This window comes from Hylobates moloch, unplaced genomic scaffold, assembly GCF_009828535.3.
Source record: "Hylobates moloch isolate HMO894 unplaced genomic scaffold, HMol_V3 SCAFFOLD_1, whole genome shotgun sequence".
In the NCBI taxonomy this organism is placed as follows: domain Eukaryota; kingdom Metazoa; phylum Chordata; class Mammalia; order Primates; family Hylobatidae; genus Hylobates; species Hylobates moloch.
The window spans coordinates 4,053,658-4,080,498 of NW_026652276.1; the positions used below are offsets into that span (position 1 = coordinate 4,053,658).

At 43.2% G+C, this 26,841-nt stretch overlaps 1 protein-coding gene across 14 annotated transcripts in view; it reads right to left on the minus strand.

Moving 5' to 3' along the window:
- LRRFIP1 (LRR binding FLII interacting protein 1) overlaps nt 1-26,841 on the minus strand; it is a 158,917-nt gene that overhangs the window by 1,652 nt on the left and 130,424 nt on the right. For 4 of the 14 annotated variants that reach the window (XM_032753407.2, XM_032753393.2, XM_032753410.2 and 1 more), the window contains 6 exons: nt 25,067-25,237; nt 22,359-22,451; nt 21,005-21,097; nt 19,721-19,813; nt 18,344-18,485; nt 12,379-15,951 (listed from right to left, as the gene is read on the minus strand). In XM_032753407.2, the coding sequence (XP_032609298.1) occupies nt 14,414-15,951; nt 18,344-18,485; nt 19,721-19,813; nt 21,005-21,097; nt 22,359-22,451; nt 25,067-25,237 (2,130 nt within the window). In that variant the 3' untranslated portion in view covers nt 12,379-14,413. Of the gene's footprint in view, nt 1-3,887; nt 3,993-5,419; nt 5,500-6,168; nt 6,287-8,350; nt 8,401-12,376; nt 15,952-18,343; nt 18,486-19,720; nt 19,814-21,004; nt 21,098-22,358; nt 22,452-25,066; nt 25,238-26,841 lie in introns of those variants that run through there. The other 10 variants (XM_058436954.1, XM_032753450.2, XM_032753382.2 and 7 more) reach the window with 8 other exon arrangements.

Below are 26,841 nucleotides of genomic sequence, written 5' to 3' on the forward strand. Positions count from 1 at the left end.
CCGAAGCTGGGAGAACATGGTTTTGGAGGGGTGACAAGAACAGGGTCTACAGCTCTGCTTTCGATCCAAAACACTCAAGGAAGGTTGTTTGGGTCCTGGGACAGAAGTCCTGCCCCCACCTCACCAGCAGAGGCAGAAGCAAGCCTTTTTTGCAGGAAGTTTCCACAAGTTAAGCCTGGAGTATTCCTACAAATTAAAATCAAGCATAAGCTCACAAAACACTAAGGTGACAAACCATTTTGAGTGACAGTCAACAGAAGCAATAAATGACAGAATTAGACCCCCAAAGACTGAGCATGTTTCAATTGTCAGATATAGAAAACCAAACAGCTGTGTATGAAATATTTAAAGAATAAGAATACAATTTAAAAAGAGGACATACATGAACATGCAGCAAGAAACTATCAGCAATGAAGATACTTTTTTTAAAAAAAGGTAACTGGAAAATCTTTGCAAAAACTTTAGGCATTATCCAACAGAGAGAGGTAAGGAGATAGAAAACATGAAAGAGAGATGGTTAAAAAATGTGGAGACAATGAGAATCTCTAACATCCTGTGATTAGAGTTCCAGAGGGGAAAGTGGAGAGACTAAAAAAGAGGAATTATTTAAGGAGTTAATGGTTGAATATTTTCCAAAATCGATTTTTAAAAAGACTTCACAGATCCAAGAAACACTATATATCTCAAGCAGAAAGATTCCAATAAACTACATCTAACAGTAAAACTGTAGAAAATCAAAGACAAAGAGAACTTGAAAGAAACTAGAGAAGAAAAAAAAAGTCCCCTACAAAGGACCCACCGTTAAAACAACAGCTTTCTCAGCAGCTCAGTGGAAGCCAGCAGATGGTGGCATAATTGCTATAATCATTGAGGAAAAAATGACCACCACACAGAATTGCATGTCCCTCAATGCTACTGTCCAAGAACAAGGATGAAACAAAAACATGTATAAACAAAAACAGGGAATTCACCACCAAGAAGTCTGCTCTAAAAGAATTTCTACAGTATGTACTTCAGGGAGGAGGAAAATGATTCTAGCACAGTCTGAGACACTAACAGGACAGACATATAAAATGGCCAATATGTAGTTATGTCAAACAAACATGGGCAATATAAAATAACAACAACAAAAACACAACAATAGTATTATCTGATACGTGGGATTTATGAAGGTCAAAAGTATTTATGTGTGGATGTACATGTATACATATACATATACATATACACATATGTGTGAGGGTGTGCACGTCAGGCAGGAGGGTGAACCTAAAGTGCTCAAAAGTCCTTCTGTTGTACAGGAGGGGAGTAAAGATAGTGTTCAACTTTAATATTTTTTTAAGTTAAATAAAAATACCCCATGTGTGATCACTGAAAAGAATAGAAATTGAATATAAAATTTAAATTTGGAGAGAGAAAAATGACACACAAAGACAGAACAAATGGTTATCCAGTCAGATGGTGAAAACAAGTCCAAATATACCAGTAACAAGGGACTAACGGCTCTATTAAGATACGCAGATTTCAGATTCAATTAAAAACCACCGCCCCCTAGCTATATGCATCTAAAGGAGATCAGCTAAAGCATAACAACATAGGGAAGACTGGAAGCCAAGGGATGGAAGAATCAGAAGTGGACAAACACTAACCAAAAGAAAGCTGATGCAGCCACGTGAATACCCAACAAGGTCAACAGCAGCAGGGGCCAAAAGGATCACTACAAAATGACAAAAGGTTTAACTCATCAAGAAGATATCAGAATTTTAAACACCTAGTATCAACAGCCTCAACATACATAGGAGAAATAGGGAGAATGAGACAAATCCACCATCATCTTTTGGAAGAGCTTGACAGATCTCTATCAGCTACTGAGAATTTAAGCAGACAAAAGAAATCAGACCTGAATGCACACTTCACAAGTTTGATCAGTGGAAGTATACAGAATTTTGCATCCATAAATCAGAGACTACACATTCTTCTTAAACATATTTGAGACATTTACAAAAGCGAATCATGTATCAGGCTATTAAGCAAATATTAACAAATTTCAAAGACCAGGTATAACAGGGACCATGTTCTCTGACCATAGCAAAATTAAGCTAGAAGGTTAAATGGGCCGGGCGTGGTGGCTCATGCCTGTAATCCCAGCACTTTGGGAGGCCAAGGCAGGAGGATCGCCTGAGGTCAGGAGTTCAAGACCAGCTTGGCCAACATGGAGAAACCCCATCTCTACAAAAATTCAAAAATTAGCCAGGCATGATGGTGGGTGCCTGTAATCCCAGCTACTGGAGAGGCTGAGGTGGGAGGCTTGAACCTGGCAGGTGGAGGTTGCAGTGAGCCGAGATGGCGCCATTGCACTCCAGCCTGGGCAACAGAGTCAGACTCTGTCTCAAAAAAACAAATAAAATAAATAAATAAATAAATAAATAACATAAAGAGGAGAGAAACGGCGTCTTTCATTTCTCCTCCACAGTCCCTTTCCTACAGTTTAAATACAAAAGGAGTGATTCTTTCCCTTTTTTTTTTTTTATGAAACAGGGTCTCACTCTGTCGCCCCAGGCTGGAGTGCACTGGCACGCTCATGGGTCAAAGCAGCCTTCACCTCCCAGGCTCAAGCAATCCTTCTGCCTCAGCCTCCCATGTAGCTGAGACTGCAGGCACGGGCCACCACACCCGACTAATTAGTTTTTTGCACTTTATGTAAAGACAGGGTTTCGCTGTGTTGCCCACACTGGTCTTGAACTCCTGAGCTCAAGCGATTTGCTCACCTTGGCCTCCCAAAGTGCTGGGATTACAGGCGTGAGCCACCGCGCCCGGCCCGAGTGATCCTATTGAAACATAAATCAATATAAGCCACTCCTTTGCTCAAAACCCTGCAGTCGCTCCCGCTTTACACACAGGAGGATCCCAAGTCCTGTCCATGGCCTCCAGGGCCCTGCCTCACGGGCTGGGGTGCTCTGACTGCTCCCTCCACCCCCTCACCCCCTGCTCACTTGGCCTTCACCGCTCTGACTGCTCCTTGACAAAGGCAGTGCCTTGCCCCCAGCTCCCCTGCACGTGCTGATCCTTTGTGCGGAAGGCTTTCTCCCAGTTCTGCCTGGCTCACTCCCTGGGCTGTTCAGGCCTGTCCTTATATGCCACAAGAAGGAAAGTCTTCCTTGGCCACCTACCTAGAACTGCCCTGGCCTGGGCCATTCCGCACCCCACCCCTCTCCTGCCTGTGGTCACTTTTATTGACCTCCCTCTTCCAGAGCATCGGCTCTGTGGAGGCAGAGACTTCTGTCTGTTAAGGTCACAGCTGCATCTCCAGCACCTGAACCCATGCCCAGCATGCAATGGATGCTGTAAATCTTTGTTGAACAAACAACTTTGTCAAGTGTCTTCAGTAAGGTAAAATACGTGTTTTAATTGGGAAGGATGGTAATTTGGGAGTGTGACCAGCAGGTGGAGTGAAAGCAGCTCGGCTTCTCAAGGGCACTTTCCATAGGGTGACCTGAGACAGCTGTGGCCTGGCCCTGGTGCCACACCCAGCTCTTGGCCACAGCAGGCCCATGGGCTCCTGGTTCCTCTACCTGGGCTCATTCTGCACGACACAAAAAATATTTGGAGCATAAGAGGCCTGCTACTCCTTTATCTCATTCCCTTGACGTTTATGGACAAGACCTATAGGAGATGCTCAAAACTGACAGGTGAACTAGATGACGCCAACAAGGGTCTGGCCCTAAGCGCTAACTGGCTGAGCCATGCCTTCCTTCATTAAGACACCAGCACTGCAGAGTGCTGTGACCAGCTCAGGGGCAGATGTCACGGTAGAAAATCCTCTCTGTACTGTCCCCACTAGAGAAACACCTGCAGCCATTCTCTTCCGAGAAATTGCCTAGGAAATTTACCTCTCTTTGGAGTTTCCGTTTTTCTGCCTTAAGTTCATCTTCTATTTTTTCTGCATTTTCAGCCGCTGATTTGTAACGTGATACTTGACTCTCTAACCTTATTACCTAAAAGGTAGAAAAAAACCATAGGTATAAATTGATAAGCCTGTTTTCTTTCTTCAGTTTCTTTACTTTGAGATCAAAGAGTGCGATTTAATAAAATGGGAGAATACACCATGTAAATACTTATAACATTTTGGACTATGGTGTGGGTTTGAGCCAAGTAAGCTATTATTAGTTCCTACTTCTGGGCGACCCTGTGCTGACACGATGGGGACCCACTTCCTCTGACCCCGTCCACCAGGGTGGTTTCCGCACTGCTGGCACCTTGCTGCCTGCTTCTTCTCCCCCTGCGTGGGGCTGTTTATGTTGGAAACAGAACAGTATGTCCAGGCCGAATGGTACTGGTAAGGGACGGGTTCCGCCAGGACCTCAGCTCCAGTCTAATCTCTCCTGGGGTGTGGGGGTGGGAGGAGGAAAGGACAGGGCGAGGGGTGAAAGGAAGCGGCTTCGGCACGGTATTCCCCAGCCAAGGTTCTGAGATGAAAGACGGCAGCAGCGAAGGCCTGCCGGACACCTTCATTCTGCTGCAATCAAAAGCACGCATTGTCTCTACCTGTGCTGTTCTCATTTTTGTTTCTATAAACATTCTAAAAAGTTCCAGCCAAGTATACCCACAATGGAGGGGGAAATGGTACCTGTTTTTTTCCCTCTGTTTCTGGCTAGAACACAAATTGCCCCAGGGCCCAGTGTGCTAGAGGCAGGAGTGCCCCATGTCTAGACACCAGGGAGGGCTGGCCTCACTGCAAGAGAAAGGCTAAAAGCCCAGGCAAGAGGGACGTCCCAGTATGATGTGTTTAATTAGCTACATTATTTATTTATTTATCTTATTTTATATTTGAGACAGAGTCTCGCTCTGCTGCCCAGGCTGGAGTGCAGTGGCGTGATCTCGGCTCACTGCAACCTCTGCCACCCCGGTTCAAGTGATTCTCCTGCTTCAGCCTCCTGAGTAGCTGAGATTACAGGCGCCTGCCACCATGCCTGGCTAATTTTGGTATTTTTAGTAGAGACAGGGTTTCACTGTGTTGGCCAGGCTGGTCTTGAACTCTCGACCTTCAGTGATCCACCCATCTCAGCCTCCCAAAGTGCTGGGATTACAGGTGTGAGCCACTGCACTTGGCCAATTAACTAAGTTATTTTTAAAGAACAAAATTTTAAAACACTCCCAAGCCGCATTAGCTATTTTCTACAACTAATTGTTGTTGATAAAGGATTAGTATCTACTATAACAACTTAAATTCTAAGAATTCTTTCCTTCCTACTTGCTCTCTGTAAGAAACGGATGGAAAGACTTGCTGTCCTAACTTATCCCTCTTAGGACATTTTTGGTTCTAAAAATCTCGGCTTTTTTTGGTCCTCGGCCTTTCAGGGCTATTTCTAGCAAGTAAAACTCCAGTCAATCATCAGTTCTGCCCGTTGTTGCTTACACGTACATTTTGTTCTAATGCAGTTATCTCTTGCTCAGATTTTGCAAGTTTAAATTTGAGGTCGCTGATCTGTCTGTTGGCATCTCCTAAAGGTTGAAAGAGAAGGAAAATCTGTTAAGCTCTTGGGCTTTTCAAATATTAAAACAATAGTTACTGGGAACCAAGCCCTTACTCTGTAATCATCTCGCAAATCTGTTAGTTCTGGCCCTGCCTCCACAACCTCCCAGAGCTGAGAGTAGGAGAAGGCACTCTCTCCCCATGAACCCAGGCTGGGAAAGTGCCTTCTGTCCCTGTGCTTGGGGCAGGAGACCTCAGGCAAGAGAGTGTCTATGAGTGAAGAAGACGAAGAGATGGTGGGGGGTAGGGAAAAGGGAGGAGAGAGACTGGGCGTAATTTTATCTCCCTTAAGACTGTTTCTAGTTTATTGGCATAAAAAAAAAAGCCTTTCATTTTTTTCATACAATCAACAGATCAAAAGATTGCTGTATCCAGCAGAGTAAATGTGGTTTCCATTAGCACAACATGTGGTGACATCTTGGTGCACGTTTTTGGGCACCTGTTCTATTTCATAGGCTCAGAGAGAAACACCATTGTTCTGTCTACCTACCCATCCTTGTGCTTTTATTTTCAAGGGCTTTTGTGGGGATGTGAGGGAATGAGGGCATTCTTTGCCGTGACAGTTTTCTCTGCCAGCACGAGTATACTAAAACAGCACATATGAAAGCATTTACTTCTACACAAGAATTGACATTTACTTTGTAGGTCCATTACATGCATGTCTGTCCCGTTTTCCAAAACATCATCTTCAGATCGAAGATTGTCTAGTTTGCCAATCTTCTGTCTCTCCTCCAGCTGCCCTTTGAGTTTCTTAATCTGAAAACACCCGCCGGTAAAATATGTTAATTTCTCTATTCTGAATGAGACCAAAAAGCTGAAGTTAGAGCCCATCGGAAAGGAAGCAGCATGTCAACTGACAGAAGGAACTTTGTGTCCATCAGTACTCTTCTCAGAAACACAACTCGATGTACAATGAATGAAAAATGAATTACACTGTAACTCTGGGAGAAAAGTCATTTCTAAAGTGAAATTCTTCTAGGACTCAGGAGGAGACTGTACATGAAACACCTGCAATGTTTAAGACTCAGTAAGTCACCGTGCTATTCACTTTCTCTTTATTTACTAAGAAACCAGAAAGGGACACTGGAGCCTTCTGGGCTCCGATGTGTTGTAATTAAGTCCCCCAAAAGTCAAGTGCTTTCTCAGCATCCAGACAAGCTGCAGGTGTGCTCAGAGGTGGTTTGCCAGCTTTCAGGGAGTTGGTCTCTAGCTAGCTTTCCCCTCTCTAAGCCAAAACAGAAACATGTCCAGTCGTCCCTCGGTATCTGGGGGGGGGATTGGTTCCAGGACCCCTCAGACACCAGAATCTGTGGATGCTCAAGTCCCTGATATAAAATGGTGCAGTATTTGCAGAAACCTACCTGCATCCTCCTGTTCACTTTAAATCACCTCTAGATTCCTTTTAATACCCAACACAATGCCTACAACTCACTTCATTTGTGTGGATTCGGTGCAGGACTCCATGCAGGGCAAATTCAAGCTATGCTTTTTGGAACTTTTTTTTTTTTTTTTTGGAATATTTCAATCCATGTTGGTTGAATCCACGGATATGGAACCCATGGATATGGAGGGCTGACCGTATAGTTGGAATTGCAGTTAACAGTCAATGACTGCAGAACTTTCTGGCAACTAGTTGGTGGGGTCTCCGGGGGCTTTTCAAGTTTAACTTCCAATCTATGAAGAATTGTTGCAGGTGATCACCTGCCTTCCTACCCCACACACCAAGCACAGGAGACCCCTGATTAACGACAAACCAGAAGTGCATGCTGCTTTAAGGAAGTAAGTATAGAACTCATGAATGCATAGTTTCAAAAGATCACAGGAACTTCAAGAGAATCTTCCTACCATATTTAGTGCTTTCTCCAATTTTCGGAGAATCTTCAACAGAATGGTAGAAAGTAAGGCAAATACATTCGATTACGCTTATGAGGAGAAATTAAAGTGGTTGTAGAGTGATTTAATCACTATCCTGCATATAAAAAGATCAAATAGGATAACTGTTCAGTGTTTCTTTGTTTTTGAGATGGAGTCTTGCTCTGTCACCCAGGCTGGAGTGCAGTGGTGCGATCTCAGCTCACTGCAACCTCTGCTTCCCGGGTTCAAGCGATTCTCCTGCCTCAGCCTCCCCAGTAGCTGGGATTACGGGCGCCCACCATCACACCTGGCTAATTTTTGTATTTTTAGTAGAGACGGGGTTTCACCATGTTGGCAGACTGCTCTTGAACTCCTGACCTCAAGTGATCCGCCCGCCTCGGCCTCCCAAAGTGCTACGATTACAGGTGTGAGCCACTGCACCTGGCCCGCTATTTCTTGAGGTAGGAGAGAGCAATGAAGATAAACATGGTTAAAACAACTTTGTTTAGCTGTAACAAAGAAATACCTGTGAGAGAGGGGTGCTGATCACCAAGAGTACAAAACTGACTTTTATGGACAAACAACCCATATGGACAAGAGAAGTGCTATTTGGAATGACTCAGTAATGCTCTTGTCTCTCAATGGTTAATCATTAATATTATTAAAGATCAACATTTATATTTATTTTAAGCAGCAATTCAGTAAAATGTACCAAATTCAGTTCCACGGCTTTGGGTCTTTGAGACATCCTTATTAAACCTCATATGACTCAGGATGTTCTCTTTGGATGAAAATATTAACTTTGATGTTCTATTTGGATAACAATCTTAAGAACACCAGTTGGCTTGATAATGACTTTCAGGCATGATTAACTTAAGGGTTTTCTGAGTAAGCAAGAAGGAAGGATGGGCAGGTGGTTTCAGGTGCCCTGTTTGTGAACCAGTAAAGTAATAAAAAGATTGTTACCTGTTCCAATAAGCATTCCCGTTCATCAACCAGCTTTTTCAACCTAATATCTAAAGAAATCAGAAAGACACAGGTTTAGGTGAATCCGCATGCCGCACCTTTCAGCACATTGCTAAACTGAAGAATGATCGTTCAGGTTAGTGAAATGAATGATGGAAGTAGTTATACACGTACCACGGTGAATGAGGCCACAGACAGGACGGGGTGAATGAGGCCACAGCCAAAGGAGGTTGGGTCAACCTCCCAGAACATGCTTCACGTCAGGAGCAGCATCCGGCTGCATGCAAACAGGCTGCTAATCTTCTACCTTAGGTTAGCATGCAAGAACGCTAGGGCCAAACCACGCTGCAACACAAGATCTCACAGGCTTCATGGTTTAACATTATTAGCAATGTACAAACACCGAGAATCACAATTCAATAGCACCAACATTTTGAACAGACTCGCATTTCTAAATACATCCCAGATGTATTTATCTTTCTAACTTCCCTCATAGACTCATCGATGTCAGTGCTGTGACTATCTGTTTACAACCCTAAGTCCACTAACACCTCTGCTAAGCCAGTTACCAAAGCTGTTATTCTTTTGAGGAAGAAGGCAGTAATGGTTTAAGTGTCTGTAATTCCTCCCGCCCCCGATATATAAGGATGCATAAATGTTAAGTGTCTATAAATTCCCCAAACATCTCTCTGAAGGAGTGTCAAGTATTACAGTCTTCAGACTGCGGGGGAAACCACGGCTAGGGGAGGGTTTCGAGGTTTGGGCCAAATCCCACACTAGTTTAAAGGCACAATCAGAATGCTGGAGTGATGACAGTGATGATAACGTATGCTGCGTACTCACTCTGACACAGGTGCAGTTCTAGCAGCTTTGACATCATTAGCTTGTTTCAGCCCCAGAAGCCCTATGGGTGGGCTTCATTATAGCCTCCTTCTATAGATGAGGCTCAGAGGCCCAGAACCACTAAGCAAATTTCTTAAGGCCTTGCAGCCCAGCCACAGGAACACTCCCCTAAACCCTGCACCCACTGTTTTTCCAGATCTAAACTCACACCTGAGTCAGACCCTGACTCAAAGCTCTTAGCCCGCTAGGACACTGCTCTCATGCGGCCTACCTCCAGATTCTTCATAGAATGAAAAACTAACCTTGACTAGCCATGTGAAAAGAAAATAATTCATATAAAATGCATGTTCATTTTCATTTAAAAAATCATCTAGCCACATGCTAATCCAAGTTACATTTTTCTCTAATTATGTTTTCCAAAGATCCTAAGTTGTTGTTTTGAAAGGCACAGTAAAACACCAGATAATGTTAAGCACAATATAAATTTATCATCCTTTTGAGTTCTATTTTAATTTACAGTCAAATTACTTCTGACAGATGTTTTACTCGCTTCCCCCCATAACCCACCCAACATTGAAACAAAACATTTTTGCAGTTATAAACATGATTCTTTTGCCCAATATCACTTTTCATTTTCTTACATGTTTTAATACTCCTACATACAAAAACTACAGGCATCATAAGAAACACTGAATACATCAGAATGTGATCTTGAAGCTCAAGCATCTATTGTACAATTGTTATTGTTTTCTTCTAGAAAACTTCAAATATTCTAGATAAGCACTAGAAAATAAGTGTTAAAATGTAATAAGAGTGCAAGCGAAATTGATATAGGTAATCTGACATTTAGTTGTATAGTGAGAACATTATAAATAGAGAAGAAACTTTTAAGGAAGAGAAATTTTAAAGGAGACTTGGACAAGAAAACAAGAACAAAAGAGTTTGAAGAAAACGGAAAAAGAAATGAAGCAAAATAATTTGACACGAAGAAAATAAAGAGTACTAGTTTTCATAGCGTTAAAAACCACCAAGTCTGTATTGTTGAATGAATAGTGGCACATCAGCGGTACACTTATAGTGTCTGTATAGTTGGGAAAATTTTCCCTGTATCAGCCACCAGCCATTCACGTGTTGAAAAATATTGAAGAGAGGCAGTAGATGGGGACAAAGAGAACAAAAGGGTTTTCCTCTTGAAAGACAAAGTTTTCTCCATGTACGACTATCACACTGAACAAGTACATATTCTGAACATAAGACATGCACACACAAACACCCCTCCCTTTCCCTTAGGGGCGCAGATGTTTAGAACAAATCTTACTGTTGTGTTCCCTTGGCTGGTGGCCATGGGTGGTATGCTGTACAGGATTGGGGGGTGGTCTCCCAGAAAGGGAGTCTATCAATAGAAAACAGGAACCCCAAACCATCTAAACTCCCCAGAATTAGCATTCAGGGTCCTAGTGATAGTGGAAACAAGTGTTCAGGTCATTAGGTCTTCTGTTAATTGCAAATATTAAAAATTATGGAACGTGATCAAGGTCATACATTTCTTTTAAGGTCATACATTCTTGAAAACTGTTTAAAAACTTGATTGCTGCCCAACCTTTGTAAACAACCTATAAGTAAAAATCCATCTTCCTCTATATTTTTGACATACACCCATAATTATACTTCATTATACTTTTGAAGGAAGATTTACATTTATATATGGGAGCTACGTTCTGGTTTGGGACTGAAAAATATCCAAGCTTTTTGATTTCAGGTGTCAGTAACCAATGTTTTCCTCTATTCTGTATGATAGTGAAACCCCAGTGGTCTAGGTTCGTCTGGGGATATGGCTGGCAGGCAACCTTTCGATTCTTTTCTGAGTTTGAATCTTTTGACGCTATAATCTTTCTAAATTGCCCTATATATTTCTATACCTTCTTACATGGAGTATAGCTAAGTCAACTTTCTTTTTTTCTTTCTTTTTTTTCAGACAGGGTTTCACTCCATCGCCCAGGCTGGAGTGCAGTGGTGCGATCACAACTCACTGCAGCCTTGACCTCCCGGTCTCAGGTGTTTCTGACTCCTAAGTAGCTGGGACTACATGGGACTACGTGCACATGCCACCATGCCTGGCTAATTGTTTGTATATTTTTTTTTGTAGAGATGGGCTTTCATCATGTTGCCCAGGCTGGGCTTGAACTCCTGGGCTTAAGTGATCCGCCTGCCTCGGCCTCCCAAAGTGCTGGGATTATAGGCATGAGCCAATGTGCCCGGCCTCAACCATTTCTTGGTAAGTTAAGGGCCTTCACAGTAACATCAATTACTGTGCTTGGCTATAAAGTCACTACACTGGAGAGCAGATAACTGATGCTCAGAATGAAGGCTCTGAAGTCATCGAGAAATGGTTTGGCTGCTCAGAACTCTTTCTTTTTCCTTCTTTTTTGCTCACGGATTTTCAGCTGTCCATTCCCTACTGGAGGGCTGGGTCCAACTGCTTGTTCACTGGTACAGTGCCTTCCATGTACAAAGTGACCAAACCTGTTTATTAATTAAACAAAGGAGTGGTGAATCACTGAGACGGCTGGATGGCTGAGCTGAGGGGTGTGACGTGTGCCCAACGTCCTGCAGGGTGCTGGTGAATAACATAAGAAATAACTTTTTTTTTTTTTTTTTTAGCACAGGTATTTTTGAAAGCAAAATAAGGTTTTCTTTTTTCCCCTTTCTCGTAATAAATGATAAAATTCCGAGTCTTTCTCACTGCCTTTGTTTAGAAGAGAGTAGCTCGTCCTCACTGGTCTACACTGGTTGCTGAATTTACTTATATTCCTAACTGTTCTGTATATGCTGCATTGAGACTTACGGCAAGAAGAAATAATTTAAAATGGCTTGATGATCTCACCATTTAGTGACCTTGGTTGTCGAACTGCTTTCCAAGAGCCCTTTAAAGGCAGGAATGAGAGCTGTTTCCATATGCATTCCAATATGAATGCAGCTTTGCTAAAGTTAGAGACATAAACGAAAACCCTGTGAAGTCCTATAGAGCCCTTGGACTTACTTCCTAGCAAGCATTTATCATCCCCACCATCCTCTACTTCAGGACACTTGAGCAGAAACAGTCAAGGTTTTTGCTGCTTTCATCCTACTCTTCAAAACATTCTAAGTATTGGCACATTTAAGCACAGCAATAGATGAAGACCGTTTTCAACTGAGGCTGCACATCAGAACCACAGATCACAGGAGATGGTGTGGGACGATCGTCTCAATTCTCCCAGTAATGCCCATGCTAGCCCCAGGCTTGATGCCAGGAGGGAAGTGCATTCCTTACTGAGGAAGGGCATCAGGTGTGGGTCTTCCATGGAACCCCAACAGGAATCAGCAACCCCAAGCAGATATTACTGGAAAGGTGGTATTACATACAACAGTAGTCAGACTCAGACTTCAAGCAGCCCAAAGAGTGGAACCATAGTCTTGTACAATTATAAAATGTTTTTATTTCAATTACATAATAACACTTACGTTTTCCTCAAATTTTATTGAAGTTTTGGTCTTTTTGCATTCAATTCCGTCTTGTAACAGTAATATGAATCCACAAAATTTCATAAAATGTCAATAACACTCATAAGGTACATTCCTTTGTGATTTTATATTTTACAATATTAAATCTAACTTTACAATTATTTTTAAATGTTTCTTTATATAGAAAACAGATATTTTCTTCAGGCAGATCAAAATAAGAATTTTCTAATAAGAATATACTGGGACATAACAAATGAAAATATTTATACCAAAATACCAAAAGTGATTCAGCTCTTTAAAATATCCTACTATAGTCTAATTAGTAGTTTGTATAAGAACAAGTCACCTTTTTTTTACTGCTCTTTTGAATGATGATTAGAAATTCAAACGAAGTATTTTAAGGTTCAAAAACTTTTTTTTTTTTTTTTTTAGAGACAGGGTCTCACTCTGTCTCCCAGGCTAGAGTACAATGGTGCAATCATAGCTCACTGCAGCCTTGAACTCCTGGCCTCAAGCAATCCTCCCACCTTGGCTTCCCCATGTGCTAGGTTTACAGGTGTGAAAACTGTTTTGTGTTTTTTTTTGTTTTTTTTTGTTTTTTTTTAGACAGAGTTTCGCTCTTGTTGTCCAGGCTGGAGTACAATGGCTTGATCTTGGCTCACTGCAATCTCCGCCTCGCGGGTTCAAGCGATTCTCCTGCCTCAGCCTCTGGAGTGGCTGGGATTACAGGCGCCCACCACCACGCCCAGCCAACTTTTTGTATTTTTAGTAGAGACAGGGTTTCACCATGTTGGCCAGGCTGGCCTCGAACTCCTGACCTCAGGTGATCCACCTGCCTTGGCCTCCCAATGTGCTGAGATTACAGGCATGAGCCACCACGCCCGGCCAAAAACATTTAAAAAATGACTGTCCCTGCTCAAATACTGCAGTAGGAAATGTAATTTGACATGTATCACTTTCAGAAAAAAACTTTAAATCTTTCTGTAAAGTGAATTTGATACACCATCAGCACGAAGTGAAGTTAAAATCTCTTACAAAGTAAATTCAGGTATATCAACAATGAGATCCAAAAGCATCGGTTCAAGATCGAAGACTTATATGAGGTGAAGGCAAATAAAGCCCCTCGTGCTTTCAGACATTTATTTGTTATCCTTAAAATGATTATTGTTCTAAGGTGCAAATCATTCAGTGACCTATTTGCTATTTGGCTGTTTATCTCCTTTAAATAAAATACCATACAGGTTCTAATGTACATTTTAAAATCAAATATGAAAGTACACATGTGAATAAGACATTAATGTAAATTTCAATTATATTCATAATACAGAAGTTTAAGAATGCTATTTGGTCATTTCAATTAGATGCTGATATATTTGGTCAAGAAAACCCACATTCCTATCAGCCTAAGGCAAATAGTAAATGCTTCTATTTTTAGTAAGTGGACTATAAACAGTAGACATTATTGTTTGATACTACTGGAATGCTCTCAATTAGAACGTACACTGATAACAAATATGTCTTTCTAATCTGGGTGATAACCTCAATGATTACATGGAAATCTACAAGTAACAGTCTATAACTTAAAGCAGTAGGTCACCTGGTGATTGTCATACAGTGCCTCTCTATGAATTTAGAACATTCTACTTACATTGGCAGTGGAGAGAAAAGAGCCCCTCACACTCAGACTTCCTGTGCACCACGCCTGCCGCCTGCCTCAGCTTAGGACATGGTACACTCTTCTTTGCTTTTGCCCTTCTCATTCCCTCCTCTGGGATCTTCTCTGCTTTCTGGATTGAAGTCCCCTGGCTCTCCTCCTGGTGCCGACAAGTCATCGTTTTCTAGGCTACTGCTGTCTAAAGCTTTCCTGACGGTCTGACTTGGATGTTCTGACATCCCACACCTCTCTGTACCTTCTGCTTCACAGGCATCACTAATGTCCTGTGAGGGACTTTCATGTTCGGGCAGGGTGCAGCGATCTGCGTCTTCGCTCTCTGGTTCTGCAAGACTGCTTTGAGTAGCACCATCTATTTTAGCATTATCTTTTGCAACACCTTCATCTAATTCTTCACCACCAGCCCTCGGGCCTGATGATTGAACTGTGTCATCCTCAAAATCTAATGTGTCTCCATCGGCTAGTACCTCCTCAGCTGCTGTTTGTACCTCATTGCCTTCTTGGTCAAGTTTTCCATCCAACTTAATTTTAGGGTTCTCCGGACAATCAGCATTTTCACTGCTTTCTGCTGCAATTTTCTGTTTTGGATTTTCAGTCACCTCGTTTTGGGCTTCCACTGCTGACTTTCTGTCAGTAGACTTTACCTGCTCTTCTTCCTTAATTTCACTTAAATCTGTGTTCTGATACGTTAACTCTTTTTTAACATCTTTAAGGGTTTCTACGGGTACTGGGGATTTTTTCTTCTTGTTTTTCTTTTTCTTGTTCTTTGTCTTCTTCTGCGATGAGTCCAATGCCTCTCCCTGTTGGTCATTCTTTTCTTCATCGGGCTCTTTCATATCTAAGGGTTCATTTTGAGTGTCTACTGTACTCGGACCTGTCGCTTCCTGACCACTGCCCTCAGTTCCTGCTGGAGAACCAGGAACTTCTGTCTTGACTGGTTTCTCATCCCTTAATCCTGTTTCTTCACCCTCTTCCTCGTTGTGATCCCTACCTGCTTCTGTACTCTGCGCTGGAACCTCCTTGGGCTCAGCTGCTTCCTGGTTGGTGAATTCTTTCTCTAAACTATGCCCTGTGCTTGTCTCTAACTCTTGGGGGACCTCTACCATACATTTGTCATCATGATAAACTGTGTCATCACTATGCCCTAAAGAACACGAGGCCACTGTGCCTGCCTGCTCTCCGACCTGAGTCACTGCTGCCTCTCCCATATTCTCTGTGTGGCTCCCACCATCTAAGTCACTCCAACAGTTGGATGGCTCAAGGGAAGTTCTGGTCCTGTCATCTGGTGCACCCTTGACCTCATTTGACTCAACCTGTACTGTGTTTTCAGGGAGAGAAGTGCTCTCAAGAATTTGGCTTTGAACCTGTTCCTCATAGGTAGCACCTGCTAAGGTTCCTAGGAATGGGGCAGTGTCTTCAGAGGATTTCTGGTCCTCGGTATTCTCACCAGCAGGGAATACCTCTATGTCCACACAGTCCTTCACTGTGTCCTCTGTGTGTTGTTCTTTCTCAGTATTGTGCAAGATTTCTCTTTTCCCCACATGCGCCACGATTTCATTTTTCACCTCCACTTCACTGGCTCTTCCTAAAAGACCATTGAGAAAATTGAAGGGACCCCATGATGTGGTGGCCACAGAATTTACATTAGAATGTAAACACATGTTCTAAATCCCACCCACCCCTATTCCTAAAGAGACAGTCATCAAAGAGTCATGAGAAACAAGCCTTTGCCAGTTCTGTGCGGCAAAGCAGCAGTTGCATTAATAAATTTTGGGTCAGTGAGGGCCACTGCCACCACATCAAAGGCCAGAGTGGCTGCTGGTGCCATCTTGTGTGGACAGATTTTTAAAGGTGAAGTTAAGTTTCGACAAATAGAAGGAACTCTGGATCAGGCAGCCAAACAATCCACAGTGATGGGTTTAGGAACGGACTGAAGGTTCGATTCCCCACTCTCACTTCTCAATGAACAACTTGACAACTTGTACTTTTGCAGCTGTCAAACTGCACTGCATGTCACACAGCCCTAAAAGCAGCTTTCAAGTAATTTTTTAAAAGAATATTCAGTGCACTTTTAGAAATGCAGCCTCAAGGTCAATCTCAAGGAAGATGCTTTTGAAATAGCTCATATGAAAAGAAATCTATCTTCTGCCACTCAACCATTGTTTTCCTGAGAAAACACCCTGTGTCCGTGGTCCGTGCCCTGATACCTCTACTCCATCCCCTAAGGGACTAGGGAGAGAGGACCAGCAGGAGGCAAATGTTGAAGATCAAGATGACCACTAAATTAAATGATAAATTATTCATCGTCTAAAGAACATCAAACTGTTTTGGAATTTTTGGATTATCCAAACAAAACCCCAGCAGATTAGATACAGTACTATGTTACTGAAAGTCAAAGCTAGATAATTTTATAGCCCAGTGATCTCCATGGTGGGGTGCCCATATCCCAGGGAAAATGGGGGAAATATTAGGAATTCTATTTAGAGTTTTACTCTAAAACTTCTTTGCATATATTTTACAACGTACATTTTATATTAATGAAATAGTATACATACATAGATTTAAAATAAACATATATATTGGATCCTACAATTCTTTACTGAAGGAATATGTGATCAAAAGTCATTTGAAGGCCATTTCAAAACTGACATTTCTGGTTCTTAGAACATTTCACAATGGCTATCAAAGATTTATAAAATGTGTATTTGAGTAAGAGCAGCATAATCAAATTTCTAGCTATTTGGGTAGCTCATATAAAGGTATGATGGAAATGAATCAATTTACCTTTTTTCAACAGTGGTATATAGATATTATATACATATCTAGAGATGAAATCTTGCTGGGTTGCTAGGCTGGCCTGGAATTCCTGGTCTTAAGTGATCCTCCAGCCTTGGCCACCCGCAGCGCTGGGATTAGAAGTGTGAGCCACCGCACTTGGCCACAACTTTTTTAACACAATTGAAAAGAGCTGTGTTTCTTTAATAGTCATAAAGATAATGAATGAGGTACCTCCCTGGAATGCAAGGCCTGAGAAGATGGGGCCTGGAGGTGTCTCTATTTCCATAAATAAAAAGAAATAAGATGAAAGCTTCTAAATTAAAATGAAAAGTCATGGACCCTGACCTTATTCCAGCCTCTTTGTAAAACATTGGAACGCAGAGGGTGACCAGTGACAGACGAGGCCTCACTTGCACGCTGCAACTTCAGGCCGCATGCCAGAATCTGAAGGTTTCTCCCAAAGCCAACTCTTATGACAAATTGTGACAAATCAGATCATTGAAAATGGTATAAAATATTCCTCTGATCTACTGGATTACCCAGTTTTATATTCTTTCAGAAGCAAACACGTGGCATACAAAGGAGGATCCCCTCTGACAAAGGTGGGCATACTCAGACTCTCAGCACTGCCACACCCTCTACCACGGCCGCCTGCCCACCTCGAGTGGTGGCTTGAAAACGGCAACACAGACAGACCTGCTGTCCACAGACACCCCGTACCCTCAAAACGCTGAACGCTGCCTAGGATGTTGATGTTGGCTTGCAGATATGGCCAACTGACTTGACAGCCTCAACTACTCTGATCTTTTGATAATTCGGTCATAGAATCGGCTTAAAAAGCCACACTTTATATGTACATATATATATGTGTCTGAGGAAAACCAAATAGTACTCTCCACATTGTTACTTAATTTTGAGACTATTTTCCTTTTGCCTTCACAGTCTTGCTTGGTAGCTTTGAGCAGCAAAAGAAAAGATACACTTGAGCCATTGATGGTGCACTACACAGAGAAGCATGCCAGACAACACGTGGGTGACCACACCGGGTGGCAAGGAAATTACCATGAAGTGATGAAACAAATGGCATGCTGGTGACTGTTAACCCATCGGTGACGGTGGCTCCAACCCCAACAGTGCACGGAGGGTGAACCAGTGCTGAGTGGAAAGGTGTGAGGAGCCGAAGGAAAGCAAATACTTACCTAGGGTCCCATCCCCCATCGACTTGAGGGCACTTAACTCTTCTTTCGTCATCTTGGTAGCACCTTGGTATCCAACATTATTGAGAGGGTCAGAAGTCTCTCCATTGGTAGCTATTTCTGAATTTAGGATTATTCCATGTTTCTGGGAACAAAAATAGGCTCATCGTAATATTTACTCAGTGATATTAGGTTAAACTCTGTTTTAATACAACTAATAAAAAAGAAAACCATTTCTTCCTGAAGTACAGGGTAACTCCACAGAGACAGAGAAATGCTGGGGTGCAGCACTCGTGAATATTCGGTCAACACACACAAATGTGGGATATCGTCCTCCAAAGGCTACTTCTTTCTCAGATGTTCCAATCCAGGCTTTCATTTGCTGGTGACAAGCTACTACTTCCACCAGGCATCCTTTTTAACTACAGGTAGGCCTGCGGGCTGCTTCCCAGTGGAGCAGTAAGCAAGTCACTGTCAAGCGACCTTTCATTTTAAAACCCTGGTTGCATTCTTTAAAAAGAGGAACCAGATAAAGAAAGAAATATATACATGTTCTGAAAGAGACATATGAAACTTATGTTAAAGAAGGAATTCAGAGGTGGCTAGAACATGCAGTATATTCAAAAGAAACAGAGTTCACTGAAAACAGTGGCACTTCCCAACTGCAGACATCACTCACCCATGCCCTCCTGCCGCCTGCGGCTCTCTCCCTTGTGTGTGAGGAACTCCCCTGAACTGATCACCTCTTCGAGGAGCAGAACTACAAATCTTAGCTCTAAGCCTGTAGCTGGCTGGCTCACTGCTCTGGCTTTGACCCTGGAGGCCAAGCAGCAGATGGTGACGGTTCAGGAATCCGCCCACCCAGAGTGCTGCCATTGGCGCTTCACCTGTGTCAAGCAGCAGCTGAAGACGCCTTGGCGTGGCCCACAAAGGACAGGGAACCTTCTTCCACCTGTAATCTAGTAGGTCTCAAAGTCTAATTAGCAGGATCCTTGCCCAAACCACTTACCCAAGTCACTGTTCATCTAGAGAAGTCCTTAAATTGGGGGTTATAATATAAAGAGGCAAATTAATTCTCTAAGTCTGAGTAATATCCTGGAGAATTTACTAGTGAGTATGAGAAAAATTTAGATAATATATCAAAAAATTCTTGTATTCAAGATCGGCTATGTTTATTAACATCAAAAGGCCCTGGGCACCACCCACTGAATCTACATTTATTTTACATCTCATTGCTGTCAGTTAACCCAAGAGATGAATTATTAACAGAACTGACATAAAATTAACTATGTACACACATATTCACAGAACCCCAAAATTTGCTGTTGTCACCTGGATTTTTTTTTTTTTTTTTAATAAAACTGTGCTTTGGCTTCGTACCTTTAATTCCTCTTTCAGCGTGACTACTTCTTCTCTAAGATCATCCCGTTCACTCCTTACGGAATCAAAGAACTCTTTCTGCCTCTCTAATGCCTGAGCGTGCAGCAGAGCCAAGAGAAAGAAGAAGATTGCACAGATGAGCAAGTTACTTCGGAAGCAGGAACCAGAAGGAGGCTTCTACCATCTAAAACGCTGGTGGACTCTAGACATTAAAGAGACGCTGCCTAACAAAATCCAAGGATTGAGCTTTTCGCTTAGTATCTATAATCCAAGAAACGTTACTGTTCATCCTCCACGAAAGACATGTGCATTTTGAAGCACACGAACACAGCATGGGGCCCAGAGGTTACTATATTTGCATCGCTTTCTAGCTTTGTCTGCGTGTTCACAGCTGCATTAGAGTTAAGCAAAGTCTCCACTTGAATGAGGGATCAGTAAAGAAAAAGGATTGCTTAAGCACCTCCCAGGACAGCTGTTGTAGCCATTTAGACTATTTTTATACACTGATTCTTGGTATCCATCATCTCAGATAAACAAAGTGGTCCGAAAGTGTGTGTGCATGCAGACACACACACACACACACACACACACACACACACACACACACACAATCCTAAGTGCTGATGAGCACGACAGTAGAAACACAGTGTGGGTGTTGAGGCAATGTGCCGATGGTTTGTGCAGGTATCTCGACGTCTTTATCAGAGCTATGTGTATGAATCACTATTTGGGGAAACCATTTGTCGTTACCAATCACAACAGTTACTTCGTGGGGTTCTGTTCCCCCTATTCTTCCATTCTAAGTGTAGAACTGCCTCTTCTCTTCTTGTGGAGGGAGAAGGGTATGTGGAGACCTTCCCTGGGGAAGATTTCAAGGTGGGGATATCTGCTGGTGGTGCTTAGACTTTTTTCTCAAAGCACCGCCGGGCAGATAATCCCAAGAAGTCTGGCCTTGCACACATCAGACCTCCTCAGAGTGTCCTCCTCACTCCAGGTATTTCAACAACCACCGGCCCGGCCCACCCACGGGACAGGCAGAGCGCACAGCTACACATTCATAAGACCCTCCATGGAGAGTCCATGTCACATTCCAAGTTCATATCAATTTGGATAAGTTAGTGTATTCACTACTTAATAAAATTAAATAAATTAATACAACTTGGTGTCACGTGGGAGTTGCATGCATACTCAGACAAGCGGTTTTGCAAACTAAAGACTCTGAAAAAAACTATTTGCTAAGCAGGCTGCCCATCTGAGTAGATTTTCAAGACTTGGGAATCCTACCCCTATCTTTTTGTCTTTCCACTCTATTGTTTCCTGAAGATCAGAAATCTCCCTGATAGAACTCGCCTGTTTCTGCTGTAGCTGTCGGATTTCCTGAGGAAAGGAACAGATAGAAAGCAGATAAAGGGTTAAAGAGGAAGAAAAACCCCAGCCCGAGAGATAACCTGAGATCTGGGACAGTGAGTGAGGCTGCAAGCACCCTTTCACCTCATCTACCCTGAATTCATTGTCAGCATTCTAGGATTTTTTTCCTTGTCCTACTCCCGGCTTCAAGAAGTGCAGGAAGAAAACCTGCTTTGGGTGAAATTCTCACTTCAGGGCAGCAGTTAAAGAACTGATTAAGTCAAAAAATTAAAAACCAACCCTGTATTAGTTTCTTCTTGCCATTGTAATGAATCATCATAAATTCAGCAGCTTAAAACACAAATTTATTCTCTTGCAATTCTAGAGGTCGGAAGTCCAAAATGAGTCTTCTGGGCTAAAACCAAGCCTTTCTGGAGGCTCTCGGGAGAATCTGTTTCTCCGCCTTTTTCAGCTTCTAAGACTGAGCTACTTTCCTTGGCTCATGGCCCCTTTCTCACATCACTCCAATCTCAGCTTCCTGTGTCACATCTTCTACTTCTGCCTTTGACTTGCCTTCCTCTTAGAAGGACCCTTGTTCCATCAAATAATCCAGGATAATCCCTTCTCTCAACGTCTCTAATCACAACTGCAGAGGCCCTTTAATCATGTAAGGCATCATATTTACAATTTCTAGGGATCTGGATGCGGACAACTTTGGGGGACCATTATTCTGTCTACCACACCTCCCAAAACAAACACAAGATCGCCAAAGAGTAGGAATGTTCACCAATGAGAGGGACTGTTTCATAAATCTAGGGACGGAGAGTTAGCCTAAACTCTCAGATTTAAGAAAACTGAAAACTTTAGTAATTGCCATGGAATGAATTGTGTCCCTCTAAATTCATCTGTTGAAGGCCTAATGCCCAATGTGACTGTAATTGGAGATGGGGTTTTTACGAAGTAATTAAGGTTAAATGAGGTCATAAGAGTGGGGTCCTGATCAAATAGGATTAGTGTCCTTATATGAAGAGACATCAGAGACATTGCTTTTTCTCCACCGTTTGAGGAAGGATACAGTAAGAAGGTGGCTGTCTGCAGGCCAGGAAGAGAGGCCTCACCTGAACTTGATCTTGGACTCCCAGCCTCCAGAATTGTGAGAAAATTAATTTCTATTGTTTAAGCCACGCAGTGTATGGTATTTTATTACTGCAGCCTAAGCTAAGACAGTCATGGCCTGACAAAATGCTCCAAAGGGAAAAAAGGAAAAGAAAAGCAGGAGAATGCTACCTACCTCGAGCATTTCCTCTCTTTGCTTCAGGGCCTCCTTGACTTCAGCAAACTGAAATTGCAGTATACTGTGGGCGTGTTTTTCCCTTTCAAATTCCTGTAAAGGAGAGAAACAGCACTAAAGCAGTGGAATCCCGCGTTTCTGACATGCCAGTTCAGGTTCTCACGATTTATAGTTTCTGTGGAACAAATCACCTGCTACTACATCATCACCATCTTCAAGGTCTTTTCTTTTTTATTTATACATTTTTTTGAGATGGAGTCTCACTCTGTCATCCAGGCTGGAGTGCAGTGGTGTGATCTCAGCTTACTGCAACCTCTGCCTCCCGGGTTCAAGAGATTCTGCCTCCTCAGCCTCCCAAGTAGCTGGGATTACAGGCGCCTGCCTCCGTGCCTGGCTAATTTTTGTATTTTTGGTAGAGATGGGGTTTCACCATGTTGGCCAAGCTGGTCTCAAACTCTTGACCTCAAGCGATCCACCTACCCCAGCCTCCCAAAGTGTTGGGATTACAGGCATGACCCACCATGCCTGGCCTTCAAGGCCTTTCAAACGACACAAACAGATTCCTCTGGACCTTATAGATGATGCCTGAGGACTTATTGTCAAATTAACCTGAGGAGTTGATGCAATCAACAAGGATTTTCTGATTTCTTATCTACAGTGAAGCAAGAGCCAAGGAAGGGCCCCCCCCCGGGAGGCTGGCGCCTTCCACAGCACTGTGCTGAGAACCTGGGTGAGGCTGCCCTGCAAGGACTTACCATAAAATGGCCCCTGCTGAAATATGACAAGGAAGACTCTTTGGGATACAAAGGAGATAAATATGGCCTATTTAAGCATCTCTCATCAACAGCTGGTGGCCAGCTCTGTGCTTCGGGGCTGCCCCTTAAGGGACAAAAACAGGAGAGTTTGGGGGAGCAAGTGAAGAGCCTGCAAAACCTAGCTGCTCCTCAGGCCTGGCCTTCTCCTGAGGCTCAGCCCAGGCAGCTGGCAGCTCGGCTCTGCTGTTTTCCTGCCCAGTCACAGCAGCGCATTCCCTGGTGACGGCCTGAGACCCAACACACTTTGCTGACAGCTTACAGGCCTGCAGGACGCTCCTTCCCTAGACCTGTCAGGTGGGTGATCTGAGATGGGATCTGGCCTGAGCTTCTGCTCACCCTGGCACTCCTGTTCACCCACTTCCTTTAGCTTGGGGGTGGCTGGTGTCCTCCTGGTTATGATAAGGGCCCTCCTGTGGGGCTTTGCATGGCCCCTGTGTCCATCTCAGGACAGCATTCTAGCACCATCCAGCTTCTCTGGAGTGAGACTCGGGAGTTTTCAGTCCACTGAATGATGCCTAATGACAGCGTTGCAGGAGGACTGCAAATGCATTACAGGCCCCCACCCGAGGCGGGGTTGGGATGTGCTCTCCACTCCTCCGTTCCCACATGACATCAGTCCTGTGAAAAGCTCCCCTCTTTCAGAGTTCAGCTATAAGGAGCTTTGTGAGAAAAATCTTCTTCGGCTTCCAACTCAATTCTACAGCAGTCAAAGAAGCAGGCCTGAGGGTTGTCAAGGGTACCTTGGTTTTAACCCTTTGGATTTAGAGGATAATAGCCAGTTAAAAACAACAACAACAACGACACTCACACGTTACATTTTCTGTTTCTCTCAGAATCTCTGAAAAATCGGACAATTCCTAAAAGTATGAAAAAAGTATTCCTTGCTTTCTATCTAAAGAACATCCAAGCCCAGCCTTGATGGAATCAGTCCGCTGTCATTACTTCTCTTAACACACGACTCATGCTTGAGACTCTCAATAGAAATTATATCTGATCTCAGCTATTAACAAACTAGTTCCAGTGGTTCTTAATGAAAGCTCAAATAAGACTCTATCTCTCTCTGAGCTTGGTGATGTATTTAATTCTTAAGTGGAGTAACTGTGTCTTTTCCCAATCAGCAGAAAATAATATAATTTTCTTAAAATCTCTGATACTCATAACTATTTCTCTATGGTGTTGAGAACAAAATAAAAATCAGAAAATATATATGAAGAGGAAAATCTTGAAGCATCTGATCGCACCTCATCTGAGCATGGTGGCTCTTTCATAGGTATGTTTTTTCATGGTTTTGATTTTAGCTTAGATGTTCTTCTAGAAAAACTGTCTCCAGTTTACATGTTGAAATTATACGTATCAATATTTCAAGTCACTTGGCAAAGAGTATGGTACTTTTATTCTCAGATGTTTGGATTTCCTGGATAAGTGGAGAGCCATTGTTTAAAAATATAAAAATACATAATGTAAATTATACATTGTATATACATACATACACGATATATCCGCACATACATACAAACACACACACACACACACACACACACACACACACACACACACACACAATCCTACCATTCCTTTTTTTGAGACAGAGTCTTCTCTGTTGCCCAAGCTGGAGTGCAGTGGTGTCAACACAGCTCACTGCAGCCTCAACCTTCCGGGCTCAAGTGATCCTCCCACCTCAGCTTCCCAAGTAGCTGGGACTACAGGCATGTACCACCTGGCTAATTGTTTTAATTTTTTTTAGAAATGATGTCTCGCCATGTTGCCCAGGCTGGTCTCGAACTCTTGGGCTCAAGTAATCCTCCCACCTTGGCCTCCCAAAGTACCAGAATTACAGGCATGGGCCACTGCAGGCAGCCTATTGTTAATATTCTGTATCATACTAATGCTTACTTTGTTTTTCTCTTCGTACTGCCGCCTAGATTCAGCCAGCTGTTCTTCAAGCTCCAGCAACATATCTTTTAGGGTATCAACCTGGTACATGAAGTTTGTCTTTTCATTGTCTAGCTGAGCATTGGAAACCATAGCCTTCTTGTATTTCTCTTCCACTTCTGCTAGAGAGTCCTGTGGAAAGCAGGTCATATTTTTGAAATTGCAATAAAAAAATCAAAACAAAGAATCATTCAGTATTCTGTTTAAAAAAAACCCTCAGTCCTAAACTTAGACTATATTTCTTAGAGCAAATGGATCAGAAGAAGAAACACATGGCAACTTCAGATGCATGGAAATCCCCCTTTTCAATTTGGTCAAATTCTCATTACTCAGAAAATTCACCATTAAAAGCACTGTACACACTCATTAGAACAAACGAGACACCAGTATGGAAAGGGATGTGGCCACAGAGGCAGTAGAGTCTCTGGCCCCACTCAGTAGCTGGGGAATCCTCCCAGCGTGGTGTCCTAGGGCTGGGTGTCAGGCTGTTCAACAGATTTCTGAAGAATCACTCAAGGCGTGTGACCAGCCCCTGTGAAAGAGCCAGTGCGTGATGGCTGAGATAATTACACAGGGCCACAAGCCAGTGACTGCCAACCAGCCCAACTCTGGCTTATGAACCAGGGAAGGAGCAGTAGTGAGTTCAGATTTTTGACCCATAGGAAAATGGCATGCAGATCTCACTGGGTAGGTCCTGGAAAGACAAAGGTCACTCCCTTTGAAGGACAGTCCAGAGAAAGAGGCCTGTAAAATATGCATGGCGATGCCCTCACGTGCCTCACACCCTTGCAGGTCCCCAAACAGGAGGGGAAGGCGATTCCAGAACAGAGAGCGCAGAACCGTCAGGGCGCACACACGCAGAGCTAAAGGCAGAGGCAAGAGCTGCCTGTTCAGGTGCAGCAGAGGCTACGAGGGGGCTGGAGGGACCAGTGCTGGTCTAGCTCTGCACCTCCACACCAGGACAGCTGTTTCAGGTGGAACCAGTGGGTCTCCGGTTGGTTCAGTGGCTCCCCAGCAGCATTTTTTTTTTTTGAAACAGTGTCTCGCTCTGTCACCCAGGCTGGAGTGCAGTGGCACGATCTCGGCTCACTGCAGCCTCCACCTCCCGGGTTCAAGTGATTCTCCTGACTCAGCCTCCCAAGTAGCTGGGATTACAGGTGCGTGCCACCACACCCAGCTAATTTTTATATTTTTAGTAGAGACGGGGTTTCACCATGTTGGCCGGGCTGGTCTGAAACTCCTGACCTCAGGTGATCCACCCACCTTGGCCTCCCAAAGTGTGGAATTACAGGCGTGAGCCACCGCGCCTGGCCAAGGGGCTCCCTTTTTCGCATGAATTGAAAGCCAGAGTCTTATTTTTCCCCCTTTCAGGAAAGGTCACAGATATGAAGATAGTGAATTAGTCATGACTGATGTCACCTCCTCTGTCTGCTGCCCTTTGATATTAAATTCAGATGATCTCTCAGGTACTTTCTAGGGGGCTGAAAAGGAAGAAACAGATATGCCACCCACTTCCAGATCCATGATCCGCTGCTGCCTAATGAAGACAGTCACTGATTGTTCACCTTACTGTCAAGGAACAGAGCAACCACACCTCCTGGCTGGTGCAATGAAGTCACTGCACACTCTAAAAGCAGTGTGCACATGCTCCAAGAAAGCCAATGCCATAGTCAGTCTTTACTTCAATTAGTAGCATTTTACAGGATGCAAATAACTGGGATGTTTCAAAAGTGTGG